This window comes from Thalassophryne amazonica, chromosome 13, assembly GCF_902500255.1.
Source record: "Thalassophryne amazonica chromosome 13, fThaAma1.1, whole genome shotgun sequence".
Lineage (NCBI taxonomy): Eukaryota > Metazoa > Chordata > Actinopteri > Batrachoidiformes > Batrachoididae > Thalassophryne > Thalassophryne amazonica.
In genome coordinates, this window is record NC_047115.1 from 47,080,870 (window position 1) to 47,093,194 (window position 12,325).

At 41.0% G+C, this 12,325-nt stretch overlaps 1 protein-coding gene across 1 annotated transcript in view; it reads right to left on the minus strand.

Annotated features, from left to right (window-relative positions):
- Positions 1–974: 974 nt before the first annotated feature.
- The window catches only part of lhcgr (luteinizing hormone/choriogonadotropin receptor), a 31,493-nt gene continuing 20,142 nt past the window's right edge, over positions 975–12,325 (minus strand). The window contains exons 9-11 of the mRNA XM_034185370.1: positions 2,627–2,815; positions 2,427–2,480; positions 975–2,346 (exon numbers count right to left, since the gene is read on the minus strand). Coding sequence (XP_034041261.1) covers positions 1,188–2,346; positions 2,427–2,480; positions 2,627–2,815 — 1,402 coding nt within the window. The 3' untranslated portion in view covers positions 975–1,187. The remainder of the gene's footprint in view (positions 2,347–2,426; positions 2,481–2,626; positions 2,816–12,325) is intronic.

The following is a 12,325-nucleotide window of genomic DNA, read 5'->3' on the forward strand; positions in this document are numbered from 1 at the left end:
GCTGCACTGATGAAACAATACAACAAACCGATGGAAGGAGGTTCATAGATAAGATGATGAACATGCATGTTGTTGGTGTGACAGAAGACGATGCAGAGGACAGAGTGAGATAGAAAGTGATGACCTGCTGGTCGACCCCCACCAAATGGGAGCAACTGAATGAACATATATTGTGATTCTGTGAAGAAATTGCTACAGAAATAAAGCTTATTTCCAGCCTTCACACATAAGAGAAGGAACTGCAGTGGCAATGAACTTGTCCAACAGTACGGCCATTACAACTTGTTTACGCAGAGCACTGCACCAAAGGTAATGACTAATTAAAGTGACATTAGTTCCAAGCACAGGAGTTGATGGGCTGTTTTAGAAAACTAACAGAGTGATGAGAGTGGATGTTTGGCATGATTACCTTTAATTATTTGGTCATATCGTCCTGTATGTTTTTACATTATGAAAATAGTGAAAACTGATGAGCCTAAGTGATTGAGTGCATGTGTTTTACTGTAAAAATACACAACTGTTTGAGCAATATTGAACTCATCCATTGATAGTAAAGGCAACAAATTTTGCATAGACATTGTTTTATATGCAATAAAAAGCACAATTGCACAAATTAAAAAATAACTGAACTTGGAATGGTATCTAAATTTACATTATATATCAAAGAATGTCTGCAAAACTTTGTGCCTTTGACATAAAATACACAATCATAGTGATACTTTACACATATCTGCCTCACTAAATGCAGTATTTCAATCCAAGTATTTCCCGAGTACAGCTTTCAAACACATACTGAAGCTCAATCTAAACAGACAAGTTAAATTTGATCAGATGTCTGACATGGTGCACAAACGATAAAATTACTGTATGTATCACAATATAACGTCTCTGCTCGAAAGAAACATCTTAGGTTTCATCCAGTTTGATCTTAATTACCGAAAATGACGACCCTGTGTCACTTTACCCGTCGTCAGTCCTGGCTTCTTTGTGCCGCACTTCCTGTACACAAATGGAGCAGCGGCACCTTTTGCATCAGTCACTTCAATGTGAAGTGTCAAACTGGATGTGATGCCTGATGTGAAGTGACAGTCCTTTCACCGTGACCCGCCATTTGAAGGATGGCAGCAGATGCCGCTGTCAGTTCATTAACAAAAACAAAAACAAAAAAAAATCCAGCCTGCAGATGTTCATGTAGTTCCCTTGTTTAGGAAGCAACCCTTCATCTTAATGTGATATGTGTAAATGTTAAGCGATTGAGGCTTTCTGGTGGAAATCGGATGTGCGCTGGTGATGGGTAAAGCCATCGTCTGTGACTTGTAGGCGTCTGCGGCGTTGCGGCGGCGGCGGCACCAGCCGCAGCGGCTCAGCAGGAGGCACACGTCCTTCCTGAAGGCCCGTGTGAAGATGGTGTACAAGAAAGGGTTACAGAGAGAGTTAATGGGGTAAAAAAGGATGAGCAAGATCTTGGAGTGAGAAACTGTAATGAGGGGCATACCCAGGGCTGCAGAGATAGCGAAGAACGAGATCGGCGCCATGCACAGGAAGTCTGTGAAAATGAGCACAGCCATGCGCTTGGCGATCTTTGTGTCTCCGTGGCGTGACGCGTGCTCGGGGTTGTGCACGCTGATGTAAATGCATATGTAACAGTAGCAGACCACCAGGAATGCCACGACGTTGAGAATGAGCACGCTCACCACGTAAACCTGCGAGCCCACTGTGGCGATGTCCATGGGCAGGCAGATGCTCACTTTGCTATAGCTGCTGACTCCCACAAGAGGGAGCAGCGCTACCAGCACAGAAAAGCCCCAGCCTGTCCCCATCATGGCCATCACATGGTGCCTGCGCAGCCTCTTGTTGACATGCATGGCATTGGTGATGGTGTGCCAGCGTTCAAGGCTAATAACAGTCAGCGTATACACTGATAACTCGCTGGCAAACACGGTCAAAAACCCTGCTGTGCCACAGCCTGCACCAGTCTGCCAGTCATTGGCGTGGTTGTAGTACTCGTGATGTGAGTGGTAGTCCACGACGGCGATCAGCATCAGGTAAATCCCCATGCACAGGTCAGCAAAGGCCAGGTTGCACATCAGAAATCGAGAAATGTTGAGTTTATGGCGGCTGATGAGCAGGATGACCAGTACAGCCAGGTTACCGCTCACCGCGAAAACCGTAATGATCCAGGAGAGGCAGCGCAGGGTGGGGGAACCCAGCAGGTCCTCACACGGGTTAAAAGCATCCGGCTTTGGCGTGCACTTGAGGATGGGGTTATTAAAACAATCCAATTCCAGTTCTGGATACTGGAAGTTGATGTCATCGAAACTATTGATGCCATCTGCAGTCGGATCTCTGCAGGATACATTAAAACTTTATGTTAATAATCCCACCGGTACTGAAGAAAGAATCTTATCTGCTTCAAGGAAACTTACATGTGCGCTTCGCTGTCGTCGCACAGCTTTGTGAAATTCTTAAAGGTGCTTTCCCTTGAAATGCAAAAGGAAGGAAAAATATTACACCATCAAAGACATCACCTCCCCTAACTGCTACCTAGTAAACCACAGCGGGCTGCTTTTTATTCACCGGACAGAGTATTGTTCTTTTGGCAGGTGTAAATGGAACCGTCAACTACCTTTGTTTCAGTCGCCACTTGTCAAAGGCACAGCAGTGGCTGGGGTACGTGAGCTCAGCTTCCAGCAGTTCAGCCAGGTTTTCAAGTGGAGGGAGGCTCTTCAGTGCGAAGGCAGAGCTGGCTTTCAGAAACCTCACCTGTCTCAGACCTTTGGGGGGGAGGGAACTTAGAGGCGTGGAAGAAATGTCCCTGAATCGGACACAGAGAATTCAGCATCATTAAATGTAGATACCAAAAACAGGATGTACAGTTTGATGAAGAGGAGCGACTACAATAGAGCTTGTAAATAAATTAACATTATTTATTTTGTGCCTTTCACAGGCAAAAGGACTTGGAAACCAAACAAACCCCAGTAGCTTGCAAAAGTATTCGGCCCTTTGATACTTCATGCATTTTAATTTATTTATGCCATTTCAAATACAAAAAAAAAAAAAATCAGGCTTCTCAATATAAAACTTTCTAAAATGATCTTCCTTAAACTCAAACTGAAAGTAAATCTTTACAACTTGATATAAATAAATTAAAAATATAAAAGCCAAGATGATGGGTTGCATAAGTAATTGGCCCCTTTGGTATATTACCTGTAAACAAGGTTGGGTAGGATTACTTTGAAATGTAATCCAAAAGTAATCAGATTACAAGTAATCCAAATGTATGTACATACATACATGTAATCCATTGTATTCTTTCAAAGTAATCCTACCCAATCTTGCCTGTAAATAATCAGTTTAATTGCCAGTTTTCTTAATACAAGTCAGGGGATGATACATGAACATTTTGAAGTCACTGAATATGTCTTGGACTTTATTTACATCAATTATGAAGAAATACAAACAGTATGACACTCTGTGTAAATCTGTGTGGAGTAGATAGTTCTCAAAAACTGAGTGACTGTGCAAGAAGGAGAAGAGTGAGGAAAGCCACCAAGACACCCAGACAACCTAGAAGAAGTTATAGATGTCTGTGGTTGTGACTGGAGAAACTGCAAAATGCGTGTTTTGCATTTTGTATCACTGGTTATACAGCTTCATGATGAAGTGGAACAGAGAAGGATTCTCTTTCACCAAAATATCAAATTTAAGTTTGCATCTCAGATACACCTTCTGGCAAATTGTAGCTGATCTTTCAGCTCTTCTAATCCTCCTCTATACCACATCATGAAGCTGTATAACTGGGGATACAAATGCATGAAATACCAAGGGGCTGAATACTTTTGCAAACCACTGTAAAAACAAAATAATAAAGAGTACAATAAAAATGCTTGGAAGTGAAAAAAGGTTTGGGGCTTCATACTAAAGTGGTTATTGTTTTATACACCTTTCAGTGAGATAACATGGATCACCAGAGGGTGTAATGTGAAGTGAGAACAATATACCCATGTTTTCCTTGTGAAGCAGCAGGACCTTCATGGCCGGGACGACGGTGGGGATCGAACCCACACGGCTCGCACAAAAGACCGTTCCTCTACCAGGTCAGCCAAAGGGGAACTCCCCATTAACCAAGCTAGCAGGAACGTCTTTTCAATTGGGACCCAGGACTTTCATCCCACTACACATCTCCCCACCATTTTTGACTTCGTCCCGAAGTCACAGGTGCATGTTAGCATACTCTGTGACCCACATCCTGTTCGTGACGCCAGATTGAAGCAGCAGGACCTTTGTGGCCGGGACGACGGTGGGGATCGAACCCACGCGGCTCGCACAAAAGACCGTTCCTCTACCAGGTCAGCCAAAGAGGAACTCCCCATTAGCCAAGCTAGCGGGAACGTCTTTTCAATGGGGACCCAGGACATTCATCCCGCTACACTTGTATGAGCTGTAGCTCGACCAATCATAAAGTGATTTAGAGCTTGGTATTTTTTAACACTGGCTTGCTGCTTCAGGCTCTGTACCAGTTTGCAAAAACAAAGCATGTAATGTACAGGAATGGGTATCGAAATCCGGTTTCTTTCAAGAATTGTTAAGAAATAATTCAATCCACCGACATCAATAAGATTTTTGCTTAATGAATCCCTAATCAGTCCGTCAGTTCACATTGCACTGGAGCGGCTGTTGTTTCTGAGCAGTGTTGTATAAAGTACCGGAAAATCACACTTAAGTAAAAGTACAGACACCCATTAAAAAAATGACTTCGGTAGAAGTTCAAGTCACTGATTGATATGCTACTCAAGTAAAAGTCTTAAAGTATCTAGTATTTATTGTACTTAAGTATGACAAGTAATGTACAACTAAATGTACTCAAGTATTGAAAGTAAAAGTACAAGTAAATGTTAATAATCAAAAACGGACTGATTTTTTAAAATAAAAGTTTATCTAGGCTTGTAAATGACTGGTAGTATTAGTCAAAATACTGAAAATTGTGCACATCACACAAAAACATTTCAGAAACAAGGTTTCAAAACCTAAACAAGAGTAGGCTACTCACTAGATGTTCACAGGAAACAGTTATTTATTTCTATATGTATTTATTCATTTTCATTGTTACATGGTTTTTTCTTTTCTGTTGTGTTTTGTTTCATTAGGTTCTTTTTGTCTCTCTAAAATTGTATTGTAACATTATTAGGCTATTATTATTGTCTATTATGTAGACTATTATTGTTGTTGCTATATGAATAAAAAATAAATTAAAAAAATTACAATTTGACTCTTTTACGACAACGAACACTGAGCCATTAATTAAATAGAAAACAAATCAACACAACTAACTTGCTAACATGCTAACTTTAACACTGAAAACATAGACATGCTAACGCATTAGCATCGATCCCGTTTTTAAGTTATAAAATACATTTGAAATTTAGTATCTGAAAGGAAATGCTTTTGACAAAAACTACAGATTTTGCTTATTCCTATTTATGTCCAGAGATCTGGGATCCATTATGTACATCAAGGATCCAGTTACATGTACAGATTTTATTCATTTTTATTTATGTCCAGAGATCAAGGATCCAGTCACCAATTTCATGTTTATTTACTTTAAGACTCCATAAAATGTTGTTGACATAGAAAACTTGTAAAGCCTACTTGTTAAGGATTTTGTATATATGTTATCACTGTTAAACATTTGTACATTTGTCTTCTTTCTCATGAGAACGGTGTTGTGCTGTTTTGCACTTCACCCTGAGAATGTACGTGTTATTCAACCTTGTTTTAGCTTTGTCTTCTTTCTCATGAGAACGGAGATGTGCTGTTTTGCACCTGTCTTAATGCAATCCTGAGAATTCAATTTTGTTTTAGCACTCTGGGGTCAATCTGAGCTGGGAATGAAGGGCTGGATGTACTTATTATTATAATATAACTTTGTTTTCGCAGCCTCTAACGACTGGGAGTAAGAGAACGTTTTGACTATTGTGATGTGGTGTTTAGTGTGAAGGAGTGTGGAAGACAGGACACTTCAGGCAGATGCAGAACAGCTGATACCTGCAACAGACGAATGAGATGTGCTGACCTGAAAGTGTTCTTCCTTACAGCTGCACTTATTGACGTATGTGTTTATGTTACGGGAAGAAACTTGTCTCGCGTTGTCCCCCCCCCCCCCCTTAGGACAAGTTTCATGATGTAATGAGGGCTTCTCTAATAAAAAGAGCGGGAGAACAGGCCAGACTTTAGTGTAGCCTTGGTGTACAGCCTGGCCGCACTCCGCGCGTAAAAATTGACTTTCTGTCTCACTGGTGTTTCTTGACTCTGTTTGTCTTGTTAAAGGTTTTAAAAATGTTTGGAGGAGAAAATACCCAACATTGACTGGGGGCTCGTCCGGGATCTCAACAACACCGGAGGTGTCCAGCGGAGGTCGTCAAGTCCAGACGTAAATCCTTGGCCAAGGTCCGATCGATCGATTGATCGTGTCTGCAATTGTCGACCACCGTTGGCATCGTCTGGTTGACGAGATTTTCCCGAAGAAGACAGACAGGAAGTCGAGTCAGTGAGTAAAATTTCTTTGTAAACAGTACTGAGTGAGTGGTGATCAGATCACATAAAACAGTTAAATTCCGCAAGCGATGATACAGAATCGTCTGTTAATGCAAAGCAGTTAAACTCTGTAAGGAGGGTGCGGACTCCTCTGTTTTAATACGCGTACCGGTAGGGGATAAAAGTGATCACATAAAACAGTTAAACTCCGTAAGCGATGATACAGAATTGTCTGTTAATGCAAAGCAGTTAAACTCTGTAAGGAGGGCGGACTCCTCTAGGGTTGCGAGGGACGCACGTAGTTAAATTCCGGAAGGAGGATACGGACTCCTCTGTTTTAATACGTAAAGGAAATCCCGGGTAGGAATATGTGCACTGTAAAAAAGCAGTTAAATCTGGCAGGGACGGCGGAGTCCCCTAATGCAGGACATTAGTTGAATTTCACGGGAGGGCGAGCTCCCCTGACATAAGAATACGCGTACGATTATTAGAAGTGTTTCTATGTGTAAATAGTGTTTTGTGTAAGTGTAAATAACTGTGTGAAAGTGTAATACTTTGGACAACGTTAGTGACAACCGTGCGTGTGGAAGCAGCAGGCAAGTGATTCCGCTTCCTACGGGGAGGTGAAAGGAATCAACCACACGACGGCAAATTGATTGTCACGTCCAAAGAAAGTGTGAAAACTTCAGATTTAGAACACCCTAGGTGTGCCCCTGTCTGAAGTCCAAATTATAACAAGGGATAATAAAAATGGGGGGTAAGACGTCTAAAAAGAAGGAAAATTTATCAACTGACGACTGGAAATTTATGGAAGCAAAAAATCCAAAAGCAACAAAGAAATTGGAGACCTGGATAAATAAACATGACTTTGACGGACGACTGAACCTGATCAGCATACAGAAGCTAAAGAAGGAGTTAGAACAGAAACATAAAGGTGATGAGAAAAAGATGCAGAAAGTAGGGGCAGATTTAGTGGCATTTTGGGAGGAGTGACGTATGGTGGTGGTGTGGTGATAACAGAATCTTTGACAGACTGCCACGGAATGTGTCAGGTTATTGTGCATTAATATCATTATTGTTACCAGTTGAAGCCATACCCATGACCCCTGAAGACGTTACGACATATGCAGCCTCTCTTATTCCTGAAGATTGGCAGAAAGGCATAGCCAGACATAGAGTAAAAAGAGAGTGGAAAGGAGTAGGAAATCCAACATATATTGACGCAATAGGAGTCCCCAGAGGAGTGCCTGACGAGTATAAACTGGTTGATCAAATAGCAGCTGGATTTGAATCTTCCATCTGTTGGTGGTGTTCAATTAATAAAAACGTGGACAGAATAAACTACATCCACTACAATGTGCAGAAATTAGGAAATTGGACTGAGGAAGGATTTAAGGCTGTCCATTCACAGTTAGAAGCCACGTCCCTTATGGCCTTCCAGAATCGTATTGCTCTGGATATGTTGTTGGCAGAGAAAGGAGGTGTTTGTGCCATGTTCGGAGAACAATGCTGCACATTCATTCCCAACAACACGGCTGCAGACGGCAGTCTCACTCAAGCCATTGACGGGCTGAGGACGTTGAACAGGAAGATGAAAGAGCACAGTGGAGTAAACACCGAAGGCTGGGATTGGTGGCTGGAAGGGATGGGAAGATGGAGGTCTTTGATTTCTTCACTATTAGTGTCTATAGCAGTATTTGCTGCAATTCTAACATTGTGTGGATGTTGTTGTATTCCATGTCTCCGAGGCCTTGTAAATAGAATGATAACCGCAGCAATAAGTCCAGGACCAGGAGGGGGTCCGGCATCATATCCACTTCTGGGGACAGACGACAACGAGGAGGACGATGGCTCTCCTGACCTGTACCCAGACCAATGGAAGTATGATGACCCAGACACCGATGATAGTGACAATGATGACATCACCTCTGGGGTGTAAGCCTAGAGAACATACCATGATGAACCTCTTAGTGAAAATCTCAAAAAGAAGTGCTAAGCTGAGTGATGCCTACTGTATGTTTAACAGGCGATAAACAGGAGGGGAATGTTAAGGATTTTGTATATATGTTATCACTGTTAAACATTTGTACATTTGTCTTCTTTCTCATGAGAACGGTGTTGTGCTGTTTTGCACTTCACCCTGAGAATGTACGTGTTATTCAACCTTGTTTTAGCTTTGTCTTCTTTCTCATGAGAACGGAGATGTGCTGTTTTGCACCTGTCTTAATGCAATCCTGAGAATTCAATTTTGTTTTAGCACTCTGGGGTCAATCTGAGCTGGGAATGAAGGGCTGGATGTACTTATTATAATATAACTTTGTTTTCGCAGCCTCTAACGACTGGGAGTAAGAGAACGTTTTGACTATTGTGATGTGGTGTTTAGTGTGAAGGAGTGTGGAAGACAGGACACTTCAGGCAGATGCAGAACAGCTGATACCTGCAACAGACGAACGAGATGTGCTGACCTGAAAGTGTTCTTCCTTACAGCTGCACTTATTGACGTATGTGTTTATGTTATGGGAAGAAACTTGTCTTGCGTTGTCCCCCCCCCCCCTTAGGACAAGTTTCATGATGTAATGAGGGCTTCTCTAATAAAAAGAGCGGGAGAACAGGCCAGACTTTAGTGTAGCCTTGGTGTACAGCCTGGCCGCACTCCGCGCGTAAAAATTGACTTTCTGTCTCACTGGTGTTTCTTGACTCTGTTTGTCTTGTTAAAGGTTTTAAAAATGTTTGGAGGAGAAAATACCCAACACTACTTTTAGTACACATAAAATTCACCAGAGGTATTGATAAGGGAATCGATAAAGAATCGGATCGATAAGTGGAATCACTATCGATAAAATCTTATCAATACCCATCACTAGTAATGTATCATTTGACTGTTTTTCTAAAAAATGGACCCGACATGTACTGTGTATTTATTTATTTATTTATTTATTTTCATATTTTATTTGTGGGAATCAGCACCTCCAAATCTGAGATCATGGTCCTCTGTTGGAAAAGGGCAGATAGGGAGGGTCAGGGGAGAGTTATTGCCCCAAGTGGAACAGTTTAAGTATCTTTGCGTTTTGTTCTCTCGTGGGAGTAAGTTGGCGTGTGAGATCAATAGAAGGACTGAGGTGGTGTGTGATTTTTTTGGTGAAGAAGGAGCTGAGCCAGAAGGTGAGATTCTCGATTTACCAGTCGATTTCTGCTCCTATCCTCATTTACGGTCATGAACTTTGGGTAATGACTAAAAGAATAAGGTGGCGGATACAAGAGGCAGAATTGAGATTCCTCTGTCAGGTATCTGGGCTTACACTTCTAGACAGAGTGAGATGCTCAACTGTCTGAGAGGGACTCTGAGTAGAGCCGCTGCTTCTTCACATCAAAAGGAGCCATTTGAGGTGGTTTGGGCATCTGGTAAGGATTGCCCCTGGTCATCTCCCTAGGGAGGTCTTCTAGGTACATCCCACTGGGACAAGGCGCTGGGGAAGACCTAGGGCACGCTGGAGCTATTATATTTTCCAGCTGGCTTGGGAACGCCTCTGGATCCTCCTGGAAGTATTACAGATGTGGGATGAGCTGCTTGGTCTGCTGCCACTGTGACCTGGACCCGGATAAGTGGTATAAAATGAATGAATATTTTATTTTTTGCTTGACACATAAATTTGTAAGATATACTTATTTGATCAGTCAATGCACTCTGAAAGGGGGGATTCATAAATTATGATGCAGTAGATTTAAAAATTATGCTCTAGAAGTGCGGCATGGTGCTTGAGTGGTTAGGCTTCCTCTCAGTGGTGGGCACAGATAACCAAAAAATTAACTCAATAACAGATAATCAGATAACTGAAAAGTTATCTTTGATAAAGATAAAACAATAAACCACCCAAAAATGTATCGGAAGTTACAGATAACCGATAACAGATAAACTCCAATATTATCTCTGGCACATTTACAACTACTAGTAAAACAAATTTAATAGCTTCTAATATTAAAAATAACAACAGACCCAAACAATAAGACCACACTTTTTTCTTTCAACAGTCTGCCCCTGCTGGAAGCTCTTGTTTACTACAGCGCTCCAAGCACAGAGGCACCCCGAGACCCAGACAATGAGACCAGACTTTTTTCTTTCAACATTCAGCCCCTGCTGGAAGCTCTTGTTTATTACAGCCTTCCCAACACAGAGGCACCCTGAGAGCAGCCATAAAGTCAGCTTTCTATCAATGACAAAGCTCCGGTCATGCGGAGGTCTTGAAAAATAAAGTCATATTGAGTTATGGTGTTGATTTATAAATAACATTAATACCGATAGAATAACTCCATTAATGTCAATTCTGTCATTTGTACAAAGTTAAAATATAACATATATCTTTTAATGTTGAATAATGCACTAATTCTGATGTTTTGTAACAAAGAGACAGATCGCAAAGGATTCTGGGTAAACGTGCCTCTGCTAAACACTGATTGGTTCAGTCATTCATTATGTAAACCAACACGTTAATGTGACGTCTGTTGTGTGTTGGTGTTTAAATGTGCTTTTGTAAAATATTCCATTTTTTTATTTGTAAAAACAGGCATTTTTACAGAGCCCTGGAAGTGTCATCGCAAAATTTTTTGCATGTGGAGAGAATGTGCGCAAACATGCGCACATTCTCTCCACATTCTCTCTTTACAACATTCATTTGATGTTGTAAAACGTGCTTTACAGTGTGCGAGATGATTTTTCATGCAAGAATTTTTTGGACCAAGTTTCAGGTTAATCATGCGTCCTGCATCGTGTAGTGTTCATGGAGTATCAAGCTGCGGTCAACATCTGACGACCACCTCCTGATCGCCGATCGTATGGTTGAATGAGAATCAAACCTGTTTGATATATTATTGTGGTCAGCCGTCGTGAGGTTATCCTGCTGCTGAAAGCTACAAGCAGCATCATTTTGCAGTTGTTTTGTTTTTAAACTTCATTTGTAAAAAAAAGCCATTTGCAAAGCAAAAAAGTTGATTTGACAATCCATCTGACATAACTGGGGTCAAAATAAATAGAACACTGCCATCTACTGGTTCCCAGACACTGCCATGAACACTACTGGCCAGTAGATGCTAGATGGCAGTAGAGGCTTTCAAAACAAATTCTAGATAATCCCTGTCTGCTCACATTTAAAATGCGTGGAATTTAACAAACGCAATTAAAAAAAATCGTCTATAAACACAGAGAATATATTCAAGAGAGTTTTAGGCACTAGAGTTTAATGCTGTTGTCCGTGGAGCCTGAACAGAGTGTCTGAAATGCATTTGTCCTGTCGTGATGTACTGAGATTACATCATCCTATCCAAAATGCACTGTGGGGCAGAGCATGTGCTCACAAAACCTTAAAAATTAGCACATTACTTTAAAACTAAAACATATATCTGATATTTTTATGAAACTTCAGACATGACAGTAATTTTAAATAACTTGTCCAAAATTAGTTTGGTTAAAATTTGAACCATAAGTTAAAAATGTATGCCTCTGGATGACTTAGGTCATATTGCGCACATATTGGTATGGTGTTAAAGGAAATGTTTTTTTTTTCTTTTTCCTTTTGGGGCTGTTTTTCCTTTGTTTGTAAAGGATTGAGATGTTTTTTGTACAAGCAGTTCTCTTCTGTTTGCAAAGGTTATAACTATGCGTCTGTTACAAAACTTTTAACGGGGGTGCTGAACTAATTTTAAAAATGCTTGTCGCTGTTCAGCTTTGTTTATTTGGTTTATCGGTTTAAAAGTTATCGGACAAAAATTAATCGGAAGATAATTGGTCCGATAATGG